Source organism: Zootoca vivipara, chromosome 4, assembly GCF_963506605.1.
Source record: "Zootoca vivipara chromosome 4, rZooViv1.1, whole genome shotgun sequence".
NCBI lineage: Eukaryota > Metazoa > Chordata > Lepidosauria > Squamata > Lacertidae > Zootoca > Zootoca vivipara.
In genome coordinates, this window is record NC_083279.1 from 52,644,886 (window position 1) to 52,670,283 (window position 25,398).

The 25,398-nt window shown below is 37.5% G+C and overlaps 1 protein-coding gene across 2 annotated transcripts in view; it reads right to left on the reverse strand.

Annotated features, from left to right (window-relative positions):
• Positions 1-486: 486 nt before the first annotated feature.
• The window catches only part of BACH1 (BTB domain and CNC homolog 1), a 31,416-nt gene continuing 6,504 nt past the window's right edge, over positions 487-25,398 (reverse strand). Inside the window, exons 1-5 of one of the 2 annotated variants that reach the window (XM_035115698.2) lie at positions 16,235-16,324; positions 15,123-15,164; positions 11,890-13,248; positions 9,385-9,591; positions 487-7,325 (exon numbers count right to left, since the gene is read on the reverse strand). In XM_035115698.2, coding sequence (XP_034971589.1) covers positions 7,047-7,325; positions 9,385-9,591; positions 11,890-13,248; positions 15,123-15,125 — 1,848 coding nt within the window. In that variant the 5' untranslated portion in view covers positions 15,126-15,164; positions 16,235-16,324 and the 3' untranslated portion in view covers positions 487-7,046. Of the gene's footprint in view, positions 7,326-9,384; positions 9,592-11,889; positions 13,249-15,122; positions 15,165-16,234; positions 16,529-25,398 lie in introns of those variants that run through there. The other variant, XM_060273622.1, reaches the window with a different exon arrangement.

Sequence of the window (25,398 nt, forward strand, 5' to 3'; positions counted from 1 at the left end):
CAGGTGTGGGGAACCTTTGGCCCTTCGAAAGTCGCTTTGATTTGTAGGTCTCATTGACTTTTTGAAGTTGTGTTCTCAAAACTTCTTCAGCATATATTTAAAAGGAGGAGTTGCTGAACGACAACTCCCATCCGCCCCAGCAAGCTTGGCTGGTGGTCAGGGATGGCGGGATCTGAATGAAGTTCAACATCTGCAGGGCCAAAGACCCCCACACTTTCTGCTCATACAAGGCAGGCAGGGCATCCCGTTATGACCGATTCCTCCCCACCAGCTTCAGCCATCTGTGCTACATCTCATTCATGCAGCGGCAGAAGGTGGCTCAGCCCTCAGCAGCAGTTTTCCAGGGGCACAGGGGCTGGCTGTGTATGTTGCGGGGAGAATTAATGGAAACTGGTTGCACGAAGGAAGTGCTTTATGCTAGCACAAAGCCATCAGTGGCTACCTCCCAAAATAATAACAGCTGACTACAAAACCTTTTTTTAAAAAAAGTAAAGCTAAATTTAGACAATCTTTACAGGGAACTTGTCATAGTCATGGAGACACAAGTGCGGCATTAAATCACAAGCTGTAGCCCCAGCTAGCATAGTTCCAGTTATGTGACGTCACCCTCAAGAGCAGCTTTTTTGGGGGGGGGGTTAAAATGCTGCAGAAGAAGAGAGGAGACAGGGAAACCCCACTGAACCACCATCAAGCCTTTGTTAAAACTACCAATTTGTACTGTGTGTTTTATTGTGCCTCTGTAAGCTGCCTTGAAAAAATCATTTAGTTTAAGCAAGTTCAGGCCAAGAGCTTCCAGAGAAACTGCCAACCATCATAATCATCATCATCTACTACTACTATTCAAATTCAACAGAGCACTATTTCAATTTGAAACCAGATTAAGAACAGCAATAAAAAGGATTTCATCAGGTGCTGAAAGGTTATTGATTTCAGACCCAGCTGTGCCTACCTGAGGAAAATCCCCTTCAACTGGGCTCACCAACAGCTTGGAATGTGGAGCGTTAAATCAGGAGAGTTAAATTAGCTGTAGAAATACAAAGATGGCAGCTGCCTGGATATTTCAATGGGAAATTTGTAAGCAACCCTGGATTTGTATACTGAAAGGTCGGTCTGAAATAGTTGTGACTGAATAAACAAATATCCTTAACTGGTCTGCAACTTTGTTATTTTTTTAACAGTCTTCATTTTTCCTCAATGAGTGAACTGTTGAAATGTACTGAGAATAAGGGCTTCTTAATGTTTAAACAAGCTCGTGCGGGGAAAAGCTAAACTTGATGTACCCTCATGATGGTCCCAAGCTGTTCAGAGGGAACCCACAGCCTTCCAGATGTTGCTCAACTACAACCCCAGTGGTCCTTGAAAACAGGTGGGCTGCTGGGGTCTTGCAACATCTGAAAGACGAGGGGTTACTCACAGCTATCCTAGAGGTAGGCATGAGGGAGAAATTAATTCCCTTCATGTTGTACATCAACCTACTTTATTCAGTTCTTGAACCAAAATACAGCTATCCTTCAAAATGTGCACTTCTCCAAATTTTGTGATGCGGTTTTCCAGTGAAAATAATAAACAAATGTTATGCAAAACTGCATACAAAACCCATCTGCTACCGAGCCAGTTTCAAGGTCCTGAATGACTAAGCAAAAGGGTGGGTGCATGGAGGGCAAGTTGTTAGCAACCACAATTTGTGACATTGCACAACATTGTTATAGATCGGGGACAAGTCTGTTGAGCCATTATTCAATTTCCCAGATTTGTGGATTTGAGCTAACTTGATACCCTTAACTCTGGTCTTAAATAAGTTTTTTATAAAAAATAATAATAAATGCATTTACCAGGGTTTGAAAAAGGAAACACTATTACAATGCTGGCACCCCCACCGTTTCACAAAGAACCTGACTCTGCCTTCTTGCAAATTGGGCAGATAGATAGATAGATATGCTGTTATACTTGAGGCAAAAGAGTAACAATAAAATCAAGAAACTGACTTGCTGATGTAAAGGTCAAGCAAGAAAACTGCCAGTTATATGAGACATTTCACTGTAAAATTGATATTGACTGCATGAAGTCTATATAGCAAGCAGAACTCACTTGCTGTACTTCCCTCTGTAATACAAAGCTCTTTGTGACACTATTAAAAGGATGACTGTGAAAATGGATGCAGATGATCACCACTGAATGACAATTCTTAGCTTGCTTCCTGGTAGCTTCATGGGAACTAAGATTGTATAATAACTCTTCACCAATGCTTGGAAAGTTCATTTTAAAAAGGAGCAAGCTCTAGCTCACGTTAACCCAGTTCCAAAAGAAGCTAGTTCAAGCTAATGTTCATACTCTTACAAACTAGTTCAAGTTCATACAGTTGAACTTTTTTAGCTTATGAAGTTCATCCTTGGTGATAAATAAATAAATCAGTTATCAGAATATTATAATAGGGCTGCCATACATCCGAATTTCCCCGGACATTACCGGGATTTCAGGCAGAATTGACGTCTGGGGGACATCAACTCAACAACTTTCGGGTTTTCCTGAAAGAAGCTTAACAATTCGGGTGGTTTCCTCAAAACTACTTGGTCTTTACTTTTTGAAATATGGCAATCCTATATTATAAGCTGTGTTGAAGTATAGGGTCCAAAGGTAAAACAGGGGCCACAAACAAGTAACGTACGACAGAATGCAATGTAAAGCAGAATGTACAAGTAATGGAAAACAGAACCTTCTCTCATAATTGATATTTCCATACTAGAATAGGCTTACCCTACTTAATTTATGCCTCCCACACAGCTATTAAAGCCACAAGGCATCATCTGCTTTGTTCCTATACTTGTACTTTTGCCTGCAAGCTGCACCTGTTGGAAGAAAGCAAATCATTTTATTATGAAGATGCAGGATATGCCTCACATTTCTTCCCTATGCTTGCTCAGCAACAGCAGTAGTTCTGGGTCTGCCTAGTCAGTCTTAGAATATTGCTTTCTAACTTTTATAGATGTCCAACTAACCTGGCTAGCTTGAAGAGATTAAAGTGAGGAGGGAAACCTCATAGTGGTCTTCAAATATCACACAAAACATGGAGCAGTCTTGTTCTCTGTTGCTCCAGAGGACATATCTAGAACCAATGGTTTAACAGATTGCAGCAGAACGTAAGAAGTTTCCCAACGTTTAGAGCCATTCAGTAATGGAGGGGAGTTGATGGGCTCTCATTCACTGCAGGTATTTAAGCAGAGGCTAGATTACCATCTGTCAGGGATGCTGTCGTTGCATCCTGCAATGCAGATCATGCACTGAACTGTGGACTGGATTATATGAATTCCAAAGTCCTTTCTAACTCTATGGTTCTATGAAAGGTGGAGACTAATCAAACTAAATCAAAACACCATCACCCTACACTTGGAGAGGTAAGGTTTGAGTTATATGCACAATAATTTATTACATCAGCATATGGATTTCAGGTGTGCCCAGGCATGATTTAGTTCAGCAAATTTATATCCCACCTTTCAACCAGTTTGCAACTACAGGCAACTCTTCATTTACAAGCGTTCAATATGTGCATGACTGCACACACACACATCACGTCAAATCTGAAAGTGGCATCACACAAAGGGAGGAATGGGGCAGTACAGGAGCAGAATGGGATGTTTGCAGGCTTTTTCAATGGTGTTTCAAATATATGTGATTTCACTTAAATGAGTGTTGCCTTAGGACAGGCACCCCCAAACTGTGGCCCTCCAGATGTTTTGGCCTACAACTCCCATGATCCCTAGCTAATAGGACCAGTGGTCGGGGAAGATGGGAATTGTAATCCAAAACATCTGGAGGGCTGAAGTTTGGGGATGCCTGCCTTAGAACGTAACCCCTGTGTAAATTGGGAGTTGCCTGTATTACAAAGTAGTATAAGAGCACATGGATGTGCTCCTGCTCGCGTTACCCGTCACCCCATTGCTAACCCCTTTCTCCTTACAATTGACCAAACCCCCTCCTTTTACATTTCACCCCCTCCCTCCCAAAAAAATTCTGGACATACCCACCCCATTTACCCATGAGGAAAAGCAGCTCTGAGACTGAAAGCAGTTCCACATTCTTGGTTTAAATAAAGCACAGGGACATAAAAAGGAATTGTGTTTTGTTTAAAAGTGGAAGCAAAACCTTATAATCTATTTGCAGCCAAACAAGGCGGCTTAATTCACATGGCATGAAACCACGGTTTTTTTCTATGTCTGAACTACATCACTGTATGAATAAGCCCTTATAAGCAAGGATTTCAGAAACTTCCTAAGAAATAGATAGTTTTATGACCCAAAGCTTAACCACAGTAACAAATTATGTTTGTTTCTCCAAGTTAAGAATGAGACTCAGGAAAGTGAGTTTTAGGAGTTTTATTCCAATTCAGTAATATTTGCTGCTTTAATATATTATATAAACTGTATAAATAATGTTATTTCCAGAGTTCAGCTTTAGTAGTACTAAATGAATCAATCAGTATGCATCAATTCTACAATGCCAAAATTTTACAAAAATGAAGACCTCCTTAGAAAGGGTAGTGGTTTTTATTGCATTAGAAAACACTGTACTATGAAAGATATATAATCAATTGTAATTAATGGAGGGTCATTTTTTACAATCTTGATGCTGTTTTGTTGTTAGAAGAACACCTAACAATTTGCCCAAAATATTTTAAACTACTTTTGACATGCCTTGATGCAAATATATTACAAGTTCAAAACTGAATGTTCTTGGCTGAAACTAAAAATAATAATACACATTTTACCTGAGAGTCTTGTATATTAAAATTGCCATTGAAGTTCATTCCAAATATTTGCAAGTTGATGTTTTAGCCTTTCAGTGTTTGCACACAACCTGAGGCATCACTGTACAAACTTTCCTAGAGGTAGCTGATTGGGTATTAAGCCACCTCCTTTTTTCAATTAGGTATTAGAAACTGAGCATATTTAACAATTCCTATAAAAATGTGAACTGAACTTGGAGCTTCAATTCACAGACCATGTGTGGTATTCAATTAAGTTTTACTTAACGTAGACCTGATGAAATTAGCAAACACGACTACATTAGCTCCATTAATTTCAACAAATCGACAGAGAGCAAAACTAGTTGAATACCACTCAGTAAATTTATTAACCAACAGCACGAATGCAGTGCAGGCTCGGATGCACTGCTCTACTGGGCAGTAATCCAGTCCTCCAGACTCTTTGTTAGTTGGCTTTTGAGAGACAGAGACTTAAGCCAGACTGCCCCCGCCAACTTCAACACTAGCCAGCCCATAGAAAATCCAGTTCCCTACAGATACATCCTTTCAAAACACAGCTACTTCTTTAAAGTATAATTTTTACATTATAAGCCTAAACAAATTTGGCACTGCTAACTGATTTGTCAGAAAGGAACAGGGTAGATCAAAAGGAAGTTGAAGCATATGACTCCTAGGACAGAAGTTATGTGAACTCTTCAAGAGTAAGTGCCTTATTAAATGCACACAACCCCCAAAATCCTTCCCTAAATTATCACAATGGAATTGAACATACACAAAAGAAAACAAGTGAACTTAGAGAGGAACTTCCACAATGAAGTCAAAAGTCTGTAAGCTGTGTAAATCATAATGCTAATTCGTGACAAGTATTTATGAATACCACTGCAGCTTTGAATGATATTGAAATCATTCTATGAGGTAGTGTAGTTTTTTGTAATACATGCTGGTTATTAAAAGTACTGCTCAGATTATGTATTTGGCCAAATGTTCCCCTTGTATGTTCGCATTATATTTTATAAAATGCAATTTTACTTTCCTAGAGGCTAAAGTCAAACTAACTTAACCAATATCTTAGCATGTTAAGAAATAGCAGATCTACTATGCTAAAATCTTGCAAAGCAGTTATAGAAAGATGATCCTATACCAAACATAGGTATAAAAACAGATGCCTGTTTTGAGGTAGGAAATGAAGAATTCCATTGGCTTTTGCATTTGTAAACCAGCAAACATATTTGAGGTTCTGTAGATAAAGCTTCTGTTATTAAGAGCAATTACAGATTTTATATGGATTTTCTGTAATTAATACAATGCAGAGAAGCCTACCATAAAATTCTCTATTCTCTTATTTTTAATAGTTAGAACTACTGAGGAATCAAAGTGATTCTATTTTTATAAGTGAAGAACAAGACAATGAAAACTTAATATAAATTAACTATCCATTGAATAGTTTTTAAATACATCTGAACTGGTCCCGCTATTAATAGTAAAAGCTGAAATCCTTCTAGAATACTTGATAATTTTAATTCTCTTTATAACCACTTATCAAATCTCAAGCAAGAAGCACAAAAGTTATGTCAAGCAGAACCTTAAGTATTGGGGGCAGTATCCAACAATGCCTAATGACTTTTGCCCAATGGATAGAATGGAACATCCTCTCCTGTCTCCTCCAGTCCCCCAAGCAGATTGGGTGGGTGTTTGGGGGAGAAAAGTAAACAAGAGTCCCACTATGTCAGCAGAACCCCACTGTTGCAGCACTGGGTGCCACCCTTGGAAACCAATAAAAGGACAACACGCCAAGAATGAGAAAAGTCTCTAATGAAATGACCCACTATTCCCAAAGATGTGTCACCAGATGTATTTATTCATTTGAAACACATCTAGACTGGATTGTTGAGGGAATTTTTAAGTAGGCAAATTGTCCCAGTTATTTTGATTCATATGGCACTGGCAGCCTAAAGCCTCTAAATTGCACAACAGCTCCTTCACATGTCAGAAGAGAGAAGCCCATAATTACTTTTAGGGTTCACAGAGAATGGTGGATAGTTAAGCATAAGCAGATGCACACTAGTCCTCCTAAGCAATCAATCTTTTAACCCTGCTAGTAAGAGTGTGACAAAAATACGGTTTTTCTGTAGTGCATTTATCAAGTCATTCATTGATGAAAACTGGCAAGACCAATACTGTTCTGCACACCTCTTTGGACACAATGTTTTCTCAGATATTATTATAGGAACTGGACAATTGTTTGTGCTTGTCACATGCTACTTTTACATTTTTGGTAAGTGGAACTCTAATCATTTGTTGATGCAACAGAAAGACCTGCAGATAATTCTACACACAATGGCGTTGCAGACATAACATCAGCTGGTGCTGGTTGTTCCTTCTCTGGGACCAAAAACGAAAGTGGACAATCAGAGGCAGAATATTTTGCAAGAATCTGTATTTGCTCATGACTCAGTGCTGCTTCCTTGAATACTTGTTGGCAAAGTCCTGTCAGATTCTGCTTTGTCTCAACCAGTGTTGACAAAATTTGATCTTTCTCCTTCAGCAAGTTCTCTTTTTCATTTTGCTACAGAAAAACAAAAGAGTAATAAGTTTGGTACTTTGCTCTGAAATACACTGTGCAGCTTTATTTTATTTTTTTAAATCTAAGTTAAATTATACTTCCAAATGTGTGGATTAGTTTAGAAAAAAGCAATAATGGATGACACTAGATGGCTTGATGTGTACTCATTTACAAAAATTAAAACGAAATGTAACACAAGTTCAAGAACAGTGTTAAAACAATACTAATAGCTTCTCCCATATAATGACTACAAGTACTGAGTTCAATGTGGTTCCGAAGGAGGTGGGAATATGCTCACAGCTCAAAAGTAAAGCCAGAATGTTACTTATGTGCAGCTTTAATTCAAGTGGTCTAATTCAGCAATCTAATGGGCTATATTTGTAAAAGGGTGATACACTGCACTTTCAACCCATTTAAAGGTAGCAGTGTGGATAACTGGTATCCCTTGGACAAAATGCAGCACGCTGAAGAGTGCTGTTTTGTCTGAAGATACCCATGTCTCTTAATGTTTCCTAGACTCTTGCTCCTTCACTCAAGTAAATGATGGAATTTTCTGACATGATTAGTATCAGACCAAATAATCTGTGGACCGCTTCACACAAGCAACCGGAAGAAGCACACCTTCACAAACACAACTAGGTAAACTGAGCAGGGAAATCTAATTCTAGCTACTGCGTGATTTTATTTTAAAGACTTACAATAACATAATCTGCAAGCTTACAGCCCTATGTGAATGCGTTTGTACCAGAAAGGACGTGTTAGGCATTTTATTAGCAGCCATGTTTATGATGGTCCAACACAGAGCTATTAGGTGGGTGGCAATAATCCAAATTTCCCATTGCAATAGGCTCTACACAGATAGCTACATATACCTAGGGCTGAAGAAGCATATACAACAAGAAGTAGTGGTACAAAATAGTCAATCGACAGTCAAGTTTCAAAACTTGGGTACTCTCCTAATGTTTCCAGCAGCTTCTCTCTTTAATAGCATAATTGTGTTGTAACAATCAGTTGTATAAATGATATTTATAAAGTAATAGGGTAGCATATCATTATGATTTTCACTTCTAAGATGTATGTATAAAAATGGGAAGAAGTGCAACACTAGTTAAGCCAGCGTGGATTAGAAGTGTCTTTTTGTTTCTGATAAAGTGTGTACTCTGGATGAAAGAGCCCTTGCTATAGTAAATGGCATCTTTACTACAGATGACTCAGGGACTGCTGTTCTAGGCAGAATTACGAATCACCACTGCCTTATAAAGCAATTTGTTTTGTTGGCATGGCACCACATACCAAACACCAGGGTCAAATATACACCTCAGAACCAACACACATTCAGAAACAGAAAGACAGCAGCACTGAGATTTTCAGGACATTTTTCAAAATTCCCTCCATCGAGATACTTGCCACCAGTAAGGTTATTATTAACCCCCACAATACCCTATAGAGAGACCCAAAAAATGTAAAGTTTTTCGAGAAGTAAGAAAAGACTCATCAAATACACACTTTGACCATCACAGAATTTCCCCCATCACTGATGCAAATGCTATTGGTGAGGCAACATGACCTCAATCTCCCTATAAGAAACACAACCTCCAGAGCCTGGAAAGAGAGAAAACACACAATCCTCCCCGACACAGCTTAGCACAAAGCAGTGGAGATGTAGCAATGAAAATGCAAAAACAGATGGTGAAGGTGGCTGTGGTGCAGCTACTGCTCTGGCTGTAAATGAAGTAGGTGGCTAGCCTGACAGGAGGGAGTCAAGGCAACAGCCTTCTTGTGCTCAGCTCCTCCTTGCAGGTTGCCAGCTCATCTCTAGAATGCACAGTTCTGCACTGCCACCTCCATGTACACAGCTTCTCCCTCCAGCTACTTACTGCCCATCAGACACTTTGCTATAGTGGAGGTAGAAAGGGAATGGGAGTCAAAAAGATCTCAGGCTGCTCAACAATACAGCTATCTCTGAAAACTTAGAACCATGATGAAAGGAATTTACAGGTGTGGCAAAAATGATCCAGGATCCATTTGAAAATGTAGGTTTAAAAATGCTTTTCACACATACCAGTTTCTCTATTTCACACTCAAGGTTCTGTATGCAGTCTAGCTTTCGCTTACGACAGCGCTGTGCGGCAATTCTATTTTTACTTCGCCTTCTAATATCATGGATACAGTCCAGCTCTTCTGGCGTCAATTTGTGCATTTTTAGAAATGACTGAAAGTCATTTCTAGATAGAGAAATGATCTTCTGTGGATTAAATGGCAGCTTTACCTGGAAAGTAAATATAGTTTTAGAAAATTGCACACCCTACTGTGTTTCAAAATGTGGAGACCCATGTCCTAGTGCAATCATTTATGTGAATGGTTACAAGGCCAATTGATTGGTACGTTAATAGCTTAAAAGTTAAAATCTATATCTAATCACCTTAAGAGTCACATTCAGAAAGAAACACAACCACTTTGTATGCTTATAGTGCAAATATTTAGAGCAGCACATGGAAAGGAATGTTTTCTTATCTAACTAAATCTGCAATAATGAGGAATTTCTGTATAAATGTCTGACATTTGAAGTAGCAATCCTTAGCAAAAAGTGAGGCACATGAGCATTTAAACATCAAGTTAATTTAAATCTTTTCAGCAGGTCTATTAGACATTCTGAAAACAGTATGTTAAGTATGAGGTGAACTTAAGAGTAACAGGGTTTTTCAAAGATGAAGACTAAACACCTTGAAAATATTGATGTGGTCAAAACCTAGCTCCACTTTAGAAAGCCATACTGTGCATGATATATGAACAATTAGAATGTATAGCCAGTCTCCAGAATCAGTGGGGCAAGCTGTAGGGGTGGTTTGCTTCTCACCGTTCAATTCACTAAACTGAACACAGGGGAATTCAATAATCAGTTAAGAGAAAGTACGTGGGGGAATCAAAATGCTGTTCTAAGTAGAACCTAGGTTGGTCCAGTCTGTGGTTGGGAGGGTGATTATAAGAGATCGATCACATTATATTAAGAGCATGCCTGTGCAGAAGAGGAGCTGTGCCTAGACACCTTTAGAGAAAGTGAGAGAGGGAGGGCAGGATCCATGCTGGGGCCTCAGTTTAACTGGGGGAAAATTGTGATAGGGCTGGAAAGTGGAAACATAGCTGGATGGTACTGTGCTACAGTTAGAAAATTGGGGGGTCAGCAGGGGACAAAGAAAGGAGAGTGGTGGATAGGTGGCGATAGAGTGGGAATAGGGTGAGGAGTAACAATGGATTATTTTCTGACTGATTAAGATGGTCCGAAACTGGAACATTTTATGGAGCTGGTTGATACATCTGGGAGATCCGGAGTCCAGGGGAGGGGGGGTAGAATTAGATAAATGTGGCTAAAGGTATGATAGAAGAAATAACATTTGAATATATGGAAAATTTTGGGGGTATAAATGTGAGGCTAAAGGAAGAATAAGAGATGGATGGAAAATAAAGTTAGATTTGGATTAATTAATGAATTAAAGGTTGAGGGTATTCATTTTTGTTTTGTTTTTTGGAGTAGATTAGCATTGGTTGGGAAATAATGGAAAAATTGTGCCAGAATGATTTAAGATGATAAAAGAGAATTGCTAAATTTAGATTTAATAAATGGACCCAGTGTGGGGGGAATCGAGGAAGTCCACAAGGTTAATGTTAATGTAATGAATAGATATGTTTTTGTTTTGTTTTTTGTTTTTTGACTATGTTTTATTTTTTATTTTGCTTTTTGTGTTAAAATGTCTGAAAACCAATAAATATTATTTAAAAAACGAAGAAGTGTATGTACACATGCAAGAGTACTGGGCAGCCCGGAAGCCAAAAAGTTCAATGGGTCACATCCACCTGTGCAGACAGAGGTTAGAAAGGTAGCTACTGCACAATACAAAATGACCCATATTTATATCCAGAGTAAGTGTGACCTGTGCATGATCCCAAATTTTGAAAGGGGAGTCTTTTGACAGACTACCATGCAATCTGGTTGGGAAAACGATCACAAATGCTATTCTGTGTGGCTTGTGGAAAGAAATTTACATTACTTGCAATAAAATATCTAATTGTTCAACAAAAATATTTTAATGGAGGACAGAAATTATGCAAAACTGACATTTTCATACCAGAATCCAATATCAATTCTACTGTGTTACAGTGCTTAGGCAGTGACAATTCCACTCTGATGGTTATTATTTTGGAACTGGTTATGGGGAAGTACCTTTAGTTGCAGGTACGCATGATGGAAAACTAAGTCTAAAAATAAAAGTGTTTCTTCAATCCCAACAGCCATTTCATCTTTCAAAACTTAATATACTTCTTAAGGCAGGTGTTGCAAGTGCAAAGTCAGCACAATTATGCAACCCATTTCAACAGAATTTACTTCCGAAACAAATTCATTTATGATTGCAAACAAAAGCTGTCATTCTATAAAACGTTTGTTCATTTTAAAGTGAGGAGGAAACTCTTAAGCTTTCTTTTAAACTTTCCAGTAATAAAGTGAAAGAGCTCTCTGAATTATGAAATGCAACTTTTGAGACAGAAAGGGGGATACTTTGTACATTCTCACCTCACATTCCTGTTCTCTGGCAGAACAGGATTCACTGTCTCCTTCTGTATCAGTTTCAGATTCTTCTTCCAAGTTTATCACACAGGTGTAAGAGCACTGATCTGATTGCTGTTCTGGAACACAGTCTCCACTATTATTATCAGTGCTGTTTTCAGTTCCAAGATTACTGATGAAGGGGCAAGTGACAGAGCTCAAAGTTGTAAAAGTTCTTTGAGGGCCATGCTCAGGACTGTCACTGATCCTGATACCTAACCAGGGGCACTCAGTTTTCTTTTCGGAACAGACCTGCTCTGTAAAGTCTTTTGATGATGCAGGAGACAAGCTGACTTGACATGCTGGATCTGTGCTGTAAACATCACTCCAAAATCCTTTTGCTAGTTGCTCTGCTATCTCTCTCTCCACACTGCTGCGATTGCTAGGCGAATTGCTGTTCACATTTTCTCTGTCACACAAATGAGATTTCAAAGATGGGCCCTCAATGTTTTCATTCACTGATTTGCAACTTCCAGCTCCGGAAACAATGCCATTTTTTTCAGCGACCTCTGTATTGCTCTGCATACCACTCAAAGTCAAATTACAACATTGATCGTATGTATTTAAGAAAGAGGCAGAATAAAGTCCGTGAGTGGCAACAGAAAAATTGTGGGGGGCAAAAGCAGAATCCATCTTCTCCACAGAGCATTCAATACTTTGGAACAGAGGGGTTGTCTCTTTTACGAACTCTTCTTTCCCATCTTCTTCCATCTCTACCTGAGCATCTTCACATTTTGTGACTGGCTGCACAGCTGCACAGTCAAGAGATTTCTTTATAGCACCAGTAGTATTTGATTCAGTCTGATGAACAGATGCAATCTCTTTAATACTGGAGTTGGACTCCGCAATAGCGACTTTATCATTTCCTAAAGCTTTTTGGAACTTCCTGTATTTGGGATATAGGGACTCTAAACCAAAGACATGACCCCTTTCTGATACAGACTCACAGGTCTGTCTGGCATTATCTTGCAGAAGAGACATTTCCAAATTTTGTTCATTTTTGCAGGCATTCAACTGAGGATTTTGAATGCATTCATTTTGTAAAATGTCATCCACACCATCTATTTCTAGAGCCCCATCATCAGCACCTATTTTACGAAGCTCTTTCTGACAGCGCTGTTTACAACATTTTTGGGGGAGGTATTCCCGCCGGCCTGATTTATGGTCCAGGAATTTGAATTTAAGAAATTGAAAGCAAGATTCCTCAATGTCATGTACTCCCAAAAACTCTGCACACTTGCAGACTTCAGCCACATTGTCTTTATTTAAAATAAGTTTGGAAGTGTATGCAAATTGAAGCAAAGGTTCGAATCCATTTAGTGTTACCTGTTGCAGGGAAGAGGAGCAAAAAGATGCATGTTAAATTTCTATCCTGCAAAAGACAAAAATGACACTTGTATGAAAATTAACCCTTCCTGTTTAGCAATGTGAACCATTAACAAGTTATGATTAAAACAGCTTCTAAATAACCACACTTATTTTTGGCTTGCTTACTCTCAAACAGTCTAATTGCTAGACAAACAAATGCTACAATCTACACTAGAAAATATAAGAAGAGAATCAATCAAAACTTTCAGTAAAAGAACAAATGCATACTTGGCAGGGCACTTTGACTATACAGAATTTTATTACAAATAACATTTTGTAGAACTGCGATAAATTCTATATACATAGGTACATTTGTTACATGGTGGTTCAACATCTAAAGTTATTTGTGGCTACAAAGGAACAGTAATCAGATTGATTTCTATTTTTCACTTTTTACTGTATTTTCACTCTTGAAGCACATCAGCACAATCTGTCCTGAAAATCCATTTTTATACATAGGGCATTCCAACTTATCCTATGCAATGTTATACTAAAATGCTTCTGAAAGACCAATGGATCTTGTAACTGCAGCCAAACACATAGGCAGTTTATGCATGCACGTGCAAAGAAAAGACTAAAGCAGGTAAGAAGAGAGTGAAGACTGAAGTAATGAGGAGAGGTACCAGAGTTTGCTGTTACCAGACTATTGAAAACAGTTAAAAGATTGGAAGCTGAAGACTAGAAGTCTAAGCATGCAAAACTGGTAACCTGGAACACACATATATTACATAGAAGTTTCATTGGGCTTTGTGAAAATATCAATACATTATGTGGAATGCAAACATGGTGGTAAAGTTGCAGTACAAAGGAAAGAAACACGCTCAAAGGGGCTGAAAAAGGAGCTCATTCTACGTGCAGCCATTGCTGCTCTAAGATCTGAGGGGGAAAGAATGGAGGAGGCCTGTGATGGTCATATACCACTATGCTTCAGTGCCCGTTAGGAGTAGGTATTTAGTACTCACATTCTTTGGAAACAAACTGAATAACAAAAGTGGGACTATGGAGGTGTGTGTGTGTCTCAATGCCAACACAGCATATTTCCTCCATGAAAGGATACCCTGGAATTGTTCTACCAAAATGCAAAACTGATATTAAAACATGCAAAATAATAATTATTGAAAAGCAGATGGATAATCTATTTTTGTTTCACACATCTTTCCTGCAAAAAGGATATGGATCTTGAAGTATATTTCAATTCAGCAATATGTACCTTTAGACCAAGCCCTAAATTAATTCAATGTATTCTGTTAATATTTTAAAGTAAATTCATTTGGAATATAATGGATTTGTAAAAGTACAGATATTGATCCCTATGATGATGATCCCTATAGAAGTTTTTTCCTGGTGCTGTTACTAAGCTATCTCTGCTGTATGAAGGATGTTTTTATTACAGAAAAGCATGGACAGACAATTTCTAGGAGTTGGAGATGCCACAGCAATGATTTATAGGGTACCACAAGCATTGTGACACTGGTGGCTTGACTGAAGCACACCCACTACTTTGCCTGGATTATACTTCTTGGAGAGAAAAGTGGCTAAAATGTACAAGAACACATAATCAAAAACTTGTGCAGTGGTATCTCTGGTTATGAACTTAATTCGTTCTGGAGGTCCGTTCTTAACCTGAGGTACCACTTTAGCTAATGGGCCCTCCTGACACCGCTGCGCGATTTCTGTTCTCATCCTGGGGCAACGTTCTTAACCCGAGGTACCACTGTATTAGTTTTTAGGCTCCTAGAGTATTAAAAAAAGAAGTTAGCTGTAGAACAGGGCACTACACCAGGATGCAACGCACTTAAGACTGTTCAAGACACAAGCAAACGATGGCTTACCATCTATTACATTTGTTGTAGGAATTCTGTATACTTTTTTCCCTTTTATGGAAAGAGAAAAGTTTACATTGAGGAGCTACAGAAATGGAAATTCAAGTGGAAGAAAATAAAGGAAGTACATGTAGAAGGACTGAACAGGAAGAGAAGTTCTTTTTGTCAGTTTCAGAATTAATGTAATTGTGGTTATTCTAGAGAACTGTTTACATGGTTGTTTGGGAATCATGAAGGTTTCAGTTTAGCTCTTCCTTATAAGCTCAGAACCTTTAAACATGAGTGAGCCTGTGTTTGTATCTTTAGTAGGAAAAGAAACTGATACATCAGTTTTCTCACAATATTGATAAACACCCCTGAAATCAGGAGTGGCTGATGCAATTATCTGCAGATTAACACTTGATATAAACTGAAGGGGACAATCCAGTTAACTGTGAGCATGAAAATATGCACATGAAGCTCTTTGCGTCCTCCAAACTTCTCTGCATGTGGAGGAAGAAATTAGTGAGGGAAAGATGTGGCAGGAGATTGGCTCATCCTCTATTTTATCTCATACAGGGCACAAAGTATTCATAGACTTTATAATCTTGGAATAATTTAAATAAACACCAGATTAATACATATCTGTTCTCCCAGGCACCTGACAGAATGTGACACGTCGGTTAGTAGTCTGTCTGCTTCCAAGTTAGTGTACTGTTTTATTGAAATGTATCTTACAGTGTATTTTGTGTTTTTATCTTGTATTTTGTTGTTGTGAACCACCCTCAGATGTTCAGATGGAGGCCAAAATTAATTAATTAACTGTAATAATGATGATGATGATGTTCTTCATGTCATTGCTTTTTGGTGTTTAACCTTCTTGTAAATTGCTTAAGAGACTTTCTGTTATAGGCAGCTACTAAGTCAAATCAATAATACTAATACAGAAGGTTTTCTGCCCTCCCAGAAAATCATTCTATGGCTGCTTGACATAGTAATTCTAAATATCACTTGTATGCTTTCACTAATAGTAATATCTATATCACCTTGAGCAGGAACAACATTTTTAACATGTGAGTAGATAGAATAGCATACATAGGAAGAATAGCATACATAGGAAGTGAGCAAGCAGCAGCACTTACCTCTTCAGGTAAAATAATAAGATCAGGTTCCACCTGACCCGCAATTCTTGATCGGAAGTAATTGCTGCAGGCTGCAAGCACAGAGCGATGGGCCCGAAATCGCTGATCTTCCACTAAGATGGTAACATCACAAAAAAGGTCTTGCTTCCTCTGTTCGTCAAGGCTAAGCAGAACATTGGCACTGTGTACTGAAGATTCATATGCAAAAACCACACTGTTCCTTTCACTTAAAGACATTCTGTATCACGTCTGTGGATAAAGATCTCAGAGGGAACATGCTTCTATTCTTCACACCTGAGATAAAGGAAAAGTTTTTTTTACAGAATGCTCAAGAATACAAAACACCATAAAGTTAAAGGAATCTAAACCAAGAAAATGCATTGCAGAAGATACTATCACCACTAAACAAAACTGTCAATTATTAATAGATGGATTTTATAACCTGTATATGTGGTCTAATCAGGTGAACAGCATAATTTTTGTTGTTTTGTCGTTTAGTCATGTCCGACTCTTTGTGACCCCATGGACCAGAGCACGCCAGAAACTCCTGTCTTCCACTGCCTCCCGCAAGCATAAAATTAGTTTTAAATTTATTTTCACTTTTCACGATTTTATTGTTTGGTTTTATGTTTTCATTTTGTTGTAAACCAGTGTGATATATGATAAAACAGTAAATAAATATTGTTAGGGTTTTTTTTTAAAAAAAAATCCAACTGAAAGGCCTTCACCAGGAGGCTTGCCTGGCTCCCTGCTTACTATCATTTTCATCCTCTAAAAAGTTAAAGATAGTTTAGTTTACCCAGTGTGTTGATTTGTGGTCCGAGGCAAAGGCATACACTATTCAAGTACATGTATGCTGTATATCTGTTCTATTCTGTTGTTTCAATGCTTTTATTTATTTTTGTTGTGACCAATAGCAGACACATATATGGTAGTAGTAGTAGTAGTAGTTCTATTTTAAATGTTAATATCAAGTTGAGTGTTGTTGGGTTTTTTAAACCACCACACACATAAAAGCCAAACACAAAACCACAACAATCTAAGGTAGTTGTAACTGTGTGCAAAGCTAACAATGTACATGGGAAATTTGCTACACAGACTGAAAAAAGGAAGTTTCAAACCACTGAAGATGTAGATCAAGGTTCATCTACCCACACCCTAAGCAGAACTTTCATTTGGTAAATAACAGAAGTTGCATAAATTGAATGCAAAAATGCTTCTAATTACTAGCTCTCTTCAATGTTCTGTTTAATGAAAATGTTAATTTAAAAAGTATCACAACATAACACTTTTCAGCCCATGTTTTCTTTGACAGAAGATTCTTTCACCAACTCTGCCTGATAACTGGAGACAGATGGCTGAAACTCACTCAAAAGCTGGTAAACTAGCTGCATATCTTTCTAACTGCAGGACTGTGTTACTGTAAAATGTTCTACATAGGATTCATAAACTTCATCTGGTGCAAAATATAGCAGCTAATCTCTTTACAGTCTTGGGTTATCAATGGCATAGTACACCAGTGCTTCAGCATCTGTGATGGCTTCCCGTTTCTGGACAATGGATAAAGTTTGTAAAATCCAAGCTGTTTACCAACTACCTAATAAATGTATTGACCAACTGTAGCTCTTGAACCATTGTAAGGCCAAGCCATTCCCTCCGCTGGCCTCCATTGGATGGCAATATTAATTCCAGCTCTTTTAAGCATAATTATGAAAAACAGCAAGCTAATTCTTATCACCTGTCTCCATCAAAATGTGCTCAGTTTACAAGACTGCATAAGGGGTGGGGGTGGGGCAGAACTTCACATCGAAGGAGTCATACCTGAATTTTTTGTCAAGCTGAGTCATTTCTTCCTTGTGTATCTCTAGCTAAATACATTCTGCTTATGCAGGGTAAATTGTGCAACCGCACTGCCTGAGCGAGTCTGTACAAATGTAACTTGAACTTTAACAAACAGGTCTGTTGAGGAAGCAAACAGAATGAACGCTCTTTTAAATTTATGGGCTCCAATATTAGAAATGTTGTAGGATATAGAAGTTGGGTGGAGGGATCATTGCAAACTTAGAAGAACAGTCAGTGTCAGCTTTGGGAACACATCCGCCTTCATATCGTAATGAAATTCCACGTCAAATTAAAAAACTAACACCACATCTTTAGTAGTCACACATGGACCAAATTTCAAGGAAATTTCAAGGTATTACACATCTCAGGAGCCAAAAGGAGACTCTGAATCGGCAATAAAAGTTAAGTAGGTACACAAATTCAGTAAGTGGGAGCAGATCATTACAGCTTCAAGTTTTCCATTCCATCACAAATTAGTGCTTTCAATGAATATGGCCCCTAGGCATGCTGTTCCAGAACAAAAGCATTGTTGTTCTTTCACATATACTACACACATACAAATCTAGTCCTACATGCAGCACATGGGGAACAGTATTTACCCTTAGGAAAGGAATATTCTGGTTGCAAGGATATCCCACAATTGCCCACATTCATGTTCGGAAAACATCTCATGACTGCCTTTGCTAAAAACCCAAATTATAAGGTGTGCTACATTGAATCTGTGTTTTGAACCTGCTCTATTCTAAGTCACAGGAGATTGTAAACATATGTAAAACAAACCAGAAGGCTATGAAAAGTTCCATAGTAAGACATCCCTAAGGTAGTGCTTAGGACTGAATTGGGATCGAAAGGTAGGATGAATACGGTATGAAAAAAATGGACATGTTAGTTTGTAAAGTTAAACCTTTATAAATATGTTATTACTTCCCTGTACCATTGGGGAAAGTTTTTTAAAATTAAAATAAAATTAGTAAAAGTCTTCCTAATTTTTTGGAAAGTATATTGGATTGCAATATCATGTATTCAACCATGATGTATGGAAAAGATTTGAGTTTCAAAACAAGGAAAGAATTAGTTTATAATGTTGTAACTTTGAGAATCAAGCTATGACTAAACCACAGATCTATATTGAGTCCAGAAAATCTGCATTGACTCAAGCAAATACTTCCATTTCAGAACTGGGTAAGATACATAAGCTTTTTCACAAAGACACTGCACAACTTTCATTAATTAGTGTCCAGGGAGAAGAATAGTGCCTTAAGTTGCAACACAAAGGTTTCTACCATGCAATATTGCTGTCCAATATAAAACAAGATTATTGCAATGTTAACTGACAGAATAAATAAAGGCAACTGGATAATGTTCAAAGAAGAAAAGTGTACATATTTAATATAGATGCATCTGACAATCCAACCTAAAAAAAAAATTCTTTTGTTGACAACGCATTTCCCAACTGGTGTAAAATATTGGGGGGGGGGGGGGTAAAAGCTGTCCACTTAGGACATTTACATAGACAAGTAGCAGTAGCTATTAAATGACAGTTGGCTATCTAACCCCACCCCAACCACCTCCCCGTTTATGGAGGAAGAGATACGCTTTGAATGAGTGCCTGCAATAGTTAAGAGCTGCTGATTCATTATGTTATGCTGACATGGCATGAAACAGCATTTTACTGAAAAAGTTACTGCCTCACTTGAGCGCCCTTACTTTAAAGTGACCAGAATTATATATATATATATATATATATATATATATATATATATATATATATATATATATATATTAAAATACTCAAGGGCCATTCCGTGAAAAATGAGCCTGATAAGAAAAAAATTATTTTTAAAATATACTTATTTTACTTATAGTTTCATTAACTAAACATATTAAAGTTCAATATTCCAAAGGAAAAAAGAATTTGAAATTATTTTTTTCATGAGAAATTTGAGCTTGAAGTTTCAGTATCACTTTTCTGATTGTGTAGCTTAATTTTGTTCATTTAGGTTGGCATTATTTTTTAAAGATAAACAAAAATTGTGGTTGTCATTGTTGGTATATTATTAAAGTGAATAACTTTGTCTACACATTGGACTTGAAAATTTTTAAATAGGTAAGTTATTTCTATTTTATTTTTATTATTGAATGGGATGCTGTTTCAGTGTCCCACCCGTGACAGCAAAAGGTACAAAAGTTTATTTTGTGATAAAACTAATTTATAGGTTATGTTTGTTTTATTGTGGGAGTATGTATTAGAGTATAACACACCTATCAATAATAAAAATGCAGTTAATTAATGTAAACACCATGAAATTTTAATAATTTTTTTCTGTCCCACCCGTGACAGTTTTCAGCTTGTTTTATTAGGTTGCTAACTGTTGTAGCTTGAGTTAGTGATTTCAGCAAGTGATTTCAGCTCTCTGCAGACAGGAGACAGATTCCTCATGTAATAATTCTTTATTCTGGCAAACAAGACTGAGGGGACTGAGGAGAGGAGAACTAGCTAGAAAGAGATACATTTTGGAGGGAACAATCTCAAGCAATCACAAAGCTGCCTTTTGGTGGAAACCAATAAGACTAAGGAGCCAAATGCAGCTGCTTGAATGAACCAATAGTAGCTGTTCCTTCTGGAACAAAGGCAGTTACCGTTACTTTACCCTAATGCGAATACATACAGTAATACAGATAATATAACCTTTGAATCAATACACAAAATGGGAAAGACTACATCTGCAGAACGTATGAGAAAGCTGCGTGAAAAACTAAAACAAGATAAAAACAAATGTGAAAGCTTCAAAGAAAAGGAGAGGGTCAGAGATAAGAAGAGGCGAGAAAAGATGAAGTTGGTAAAGAATTTGTCTGCAAAATCACTTATGGAATACAGACGGAAAGAAACTGAGCGCAAAAGAAAGTACAGACAAAAGATAAAAGAAAAAGAATCTAGGCCAATTGGCGACACTACTATTCCAGAGATTGGGTCATTTAAATGCCCACAATCTCTTGGAAAGGCTGTTACCAAAGTTAAAAGAGTGTTGCCATTAAGTCCACGGAAAAGAATAGCCGTGTTACGAAAGCTTGTGTATGAGAGTTCACCTCAAGCGTCAAAAACACTATTTGATAAAAGCCCTAAACAGAACACCAAAAGTTCTATTATTTCACAAGATAATATCGCAAAGGTCCATGAGTTTTATAATTCAGATGATATTAGCAGGCAGGCACCAGGAATTAAGGATGTCAAATCTATTAAAGATCCAACAAGTGGAAAAAGAATCAAAATCCAAAAGCGGCATATGAATATGACAGTCCAAGAGGCCTATGCCTTATTTAAGATTGATAACCCAACAGTTGAAATCAGCAAATCAAAATTTTATGAACTGAGGCCTAAAAATATTGACTTAGCTTCTCAAATGCCACACAATGTTTGCGTTTGCAAATACCACGCTAATTTCAATTTCCTAATTGAAGCCATAAGTAGGAAAGACATTTTTTTTCCTTCCACACATTCTGATCTTTTGAGCCTTACTTGTTGTGATTTGGAAAATGAAAAGTGCATGAATGGTGAATGCAAAAAGTGTGTACTTAATTTGCACACCCTAATTGATGAAGACTTAAACATGTCGTCTGAGATTTTCTGGAAGCAATGGAAAGATGACTGTTCTAGCCGGCCTAAGGTTTTTGAAGCAAAAGGAACCATAGAAGAAGCTGTCAATGAGCTACAAAATCAATTTAGTAAATTTAAGAAGCACTTCTTTGTAAAGCGATTACAAGCTAAAGCTTTCAAAAATATGAAGGACACAGTAGCTGATGATGAGGTGATTCTTCAAGTGGATTTTGCTGAAAACTATTTGGCAACATCGCAAGATGAAATCCAAAGTGCACACTGGACCCACAACCAAATCACAGTATTTACTGGTTGCGCTTGGACTCAAGGCAAAGTACGTTCTTTTGCCGTGGTTTCGGATCACTTAACCCACGACAAATACTCAGTATATGCATGCCTAAAAGCCATAATTGAAGAACTTAAGAAAGAATTTAACAGACTGACAAAGGTCAAAATCTTTTCTGATGGGTGTGCTGGTCAGTTCAAAAATAAGTACACACTGTCCAATCTGTGTTTTATGCCTGAAGACTTTGGTGTTGATGGGGAATGGTTTTTTTTTGCTACATCCCACGGCAAGGGTGCCGTGGATGGGATTGGTGGATTAACTAAGCAAGCAGTTTGGAATGCAGTGAAACAAAGGAGAGTAGTAATCAATTCAGCATCAGATTTTGTTAAATGTGCTGAAAAAGCAGTACCGAGAGTGAAGTTTGTCCTTTTAACACCTACTGATATCAGTGCAAATATGGCGATGCTAGATGAGCGCTGGACTTTGGTGAGGAAGATTCCAAACGTGCAGTCCAACCATTTTTTTAAAGCTAAAGACAAAAGAAGTTTAGTTTATGGACCTTCTTTTCAAAAGTCCACCCACGTAGTCTTCACAGAACTGTTCAAGTTAAAAGTTTCTGATGTTTACAGAGATTCTGATAGTGACACAGAAAAACAAGATGGTGTAGCAAGTTGTACAAATGAAACAGATGTGCCGGTGGTTGGAGTGAAGCCGTTTGTTGATGGAGTGACTATTGGGACATATGTTTTAGTTGAATTTGAAACAACTACAAAAAGACAAAGAACCAGGCCTACTAAATATAGATATGCTGCAATATGCCAAAGTAATGTTGAAGATGATGGAGAAGTCAAGGTGATGTGTATGCGAGCAGTTAACAATTCTGGAAAGCTGTTTCAAGTTGATGAAAAAGACATATCATATGTGCAGTTTGAACATATTCTTAGTATCTTACCCCAACCTAATGTTAAACGAGTCAGAAGGAACATTTTTTATGAATTTACTGAAAATGTAGATGTGTTTGAAAGTGGTTAATTGGCCCAGAGATGGACTAGAAGAAAATATTTTTAAAATAGATTTTAATTTTAGTAAATACAACATTATACTTTGTAGGCTATAGTAGATAGTAAGTATAGTAATAGCAAAAGGTTTTTTTGTAATTATTCCATTTTTAACAACCTTAATTGTATGTTAAATCAAGTGTATGCCAGACGCGTCCCACCCGTGACATTTCATTGTCCCACCCGTGACAGCATTTTTTCCTTAATTTTGTATCATTAAATTTCTTAACCTAAATTTCTGATTGCATAGTTGTAACCAATAAACATTGATTTAAACAGATATGCTGAGTTTATAATTGATTCACCTCCCAACTCACAGAGTTTTTCCATAAATCAAACTTATCTCAAGCTCCGTGTCCTTTTTTTGTCCCACCCGTGACAATACTTTAACATTTAATAAAATTGTCAAAAATATCCATAAAAATAATAAAAAATTAGTAAAATGTTCAGTATCTTATTAAGAACATAGTTCAAATTTTGGTTGTTAATTTTTATGTATATTTACATTCTTACACATGTGTGAATACCAAAAAACATGGTCCAAGTGTCCCACCCGTGACAATGGAATGGCCCTCAAGTTACAAGCATTTGGTTATTATGGTGAGCCATTGCAAGCATTTTAACGACTGTTATTTGGGGGGGGGACCACTATATGATTAAAAACATATTCTAGATTTTGGGATGTTGAAATGATTAATGCATATAAATTGGGAGAAACGGTTGGACTAGGACCAGGAAGAGCCAATTTTTTTAAAAAAACACTCAGCCTGAAATTCTGCTAGATGAGCTTGGGCCAGTCATTATCTCTAAGTTACTTCTCAGGATTGCTGTGAGAATAAAATGTTGAACCACTTTATATTTCCCTGAGCAACTTGGAAGATATTAGTGTAATGAATATACACACAAGATATATATTAACATGATAAAACTGAATGCTTATTAATGTTGTGAACCAATGTTAAAAGAAATAGGCACCTTAATGTATCTGAGTCCATAACAGATCTCACAAATACCACACTTGGAAGAAATTTGTATCATTAGGTACGGTGACAAATTATGTGGTCAGACTGTCAAACTAGGAGAGATTTAAATACCTGAGAAAGCCATGAAGATCACTGGGTGAACTTGGTCTAGTTACTCCCTTATTATCAAACTAGTCTCCCTGTGGGGATAGAATTTGGGATGGGAGAACCATGTATACTACTTTGAGCTCTTTGAGGGCAATAATAACAAATAACATAATTTGTATTATTGTCCTGTGTAAGTGCTCTTAAACATGCAGTTCTCTTGACCAAAAATCAGGAAGAACTTCCTGGCAATAAGAGCTGTTTGACAGTGGAACGGACTCCCTTGGAAAGTGATGGGCTCTTCTCCATTGGAAGCTTTTAAAGAGATTTTTAAAGAGAGTTGGATGGCCATCTGTCCAGGATTTTTAGCTGTCCAGGATTTTTTGGGGGGCCCCTTCCAATTCTACAGTTCTATGAGTCTATGATTAATGTCTGCAACATGTTGAGTGAACATGGCCAGGAGACAAGAAATGTTCAGTGGGCAGGAGGAAAATAGGATGGCCATTTCAGAGAGGAAAAAGAAAGATAAGGTATTGAAGGACAAAAGAATGGGAGGAAAAAATATTTATACTTGGCTACAGGAAAGCTGAGCTATGGAACTTCTCTCCACAAGGAAAATGTTGCAGCAAAGAATCAACAGAAAGTGATGTCAGTGTAACTGCTAGCTGATAATTTTCAGCTTTCACAAGGAAGCCCTGGGGGGTAAAAAGTTTATGAGCCCCAGAGCTAGATAGTGGGATATGTATCAATAATCATCATGCCAGAAACAAGGAGAAGAAAACCAATGTGTTGGTGCCCACTCCCCGAAAGCACCACTTTTAACCCTTCTGTTGGCTGCTATCACCCACAGAGCTGACAAATATGATGCTTGGATAGAATTACATTGCTTCTGGAAGTGAAAGAGTTAAAAGCATTTTCTCCTTACATTAAAGTGTTCCTAAAAGTCAGCACCATGAAAAAAATACAATGAGAAGGGTTTATTTTATTTTATTTATATACTGCTCTTCCTCTCAAGGGAACCTAGGGTATACATGTGTCTACTTATCAGAGAGACCCACATAAATTGGAAATTTGGGGACATCATAGCTTTCCAATATCTGTTTCAATAATAGGTGTAGAAATCATGCTGTGTGTTACAATTTTTAAAGTCAAAGCTTCATACAATATGAGGGAGTGCACATATAAACTTACTTTAGAGAGTTCAACTTCTATTTAGTTGAAGCCTTACTATATAACCTCATTCCGGATGTAAAAAATACAAAGGTATTTTTACGCAAAGCAGCTCTAATACCGGTAGTAATTAGTGAAACTGTGAC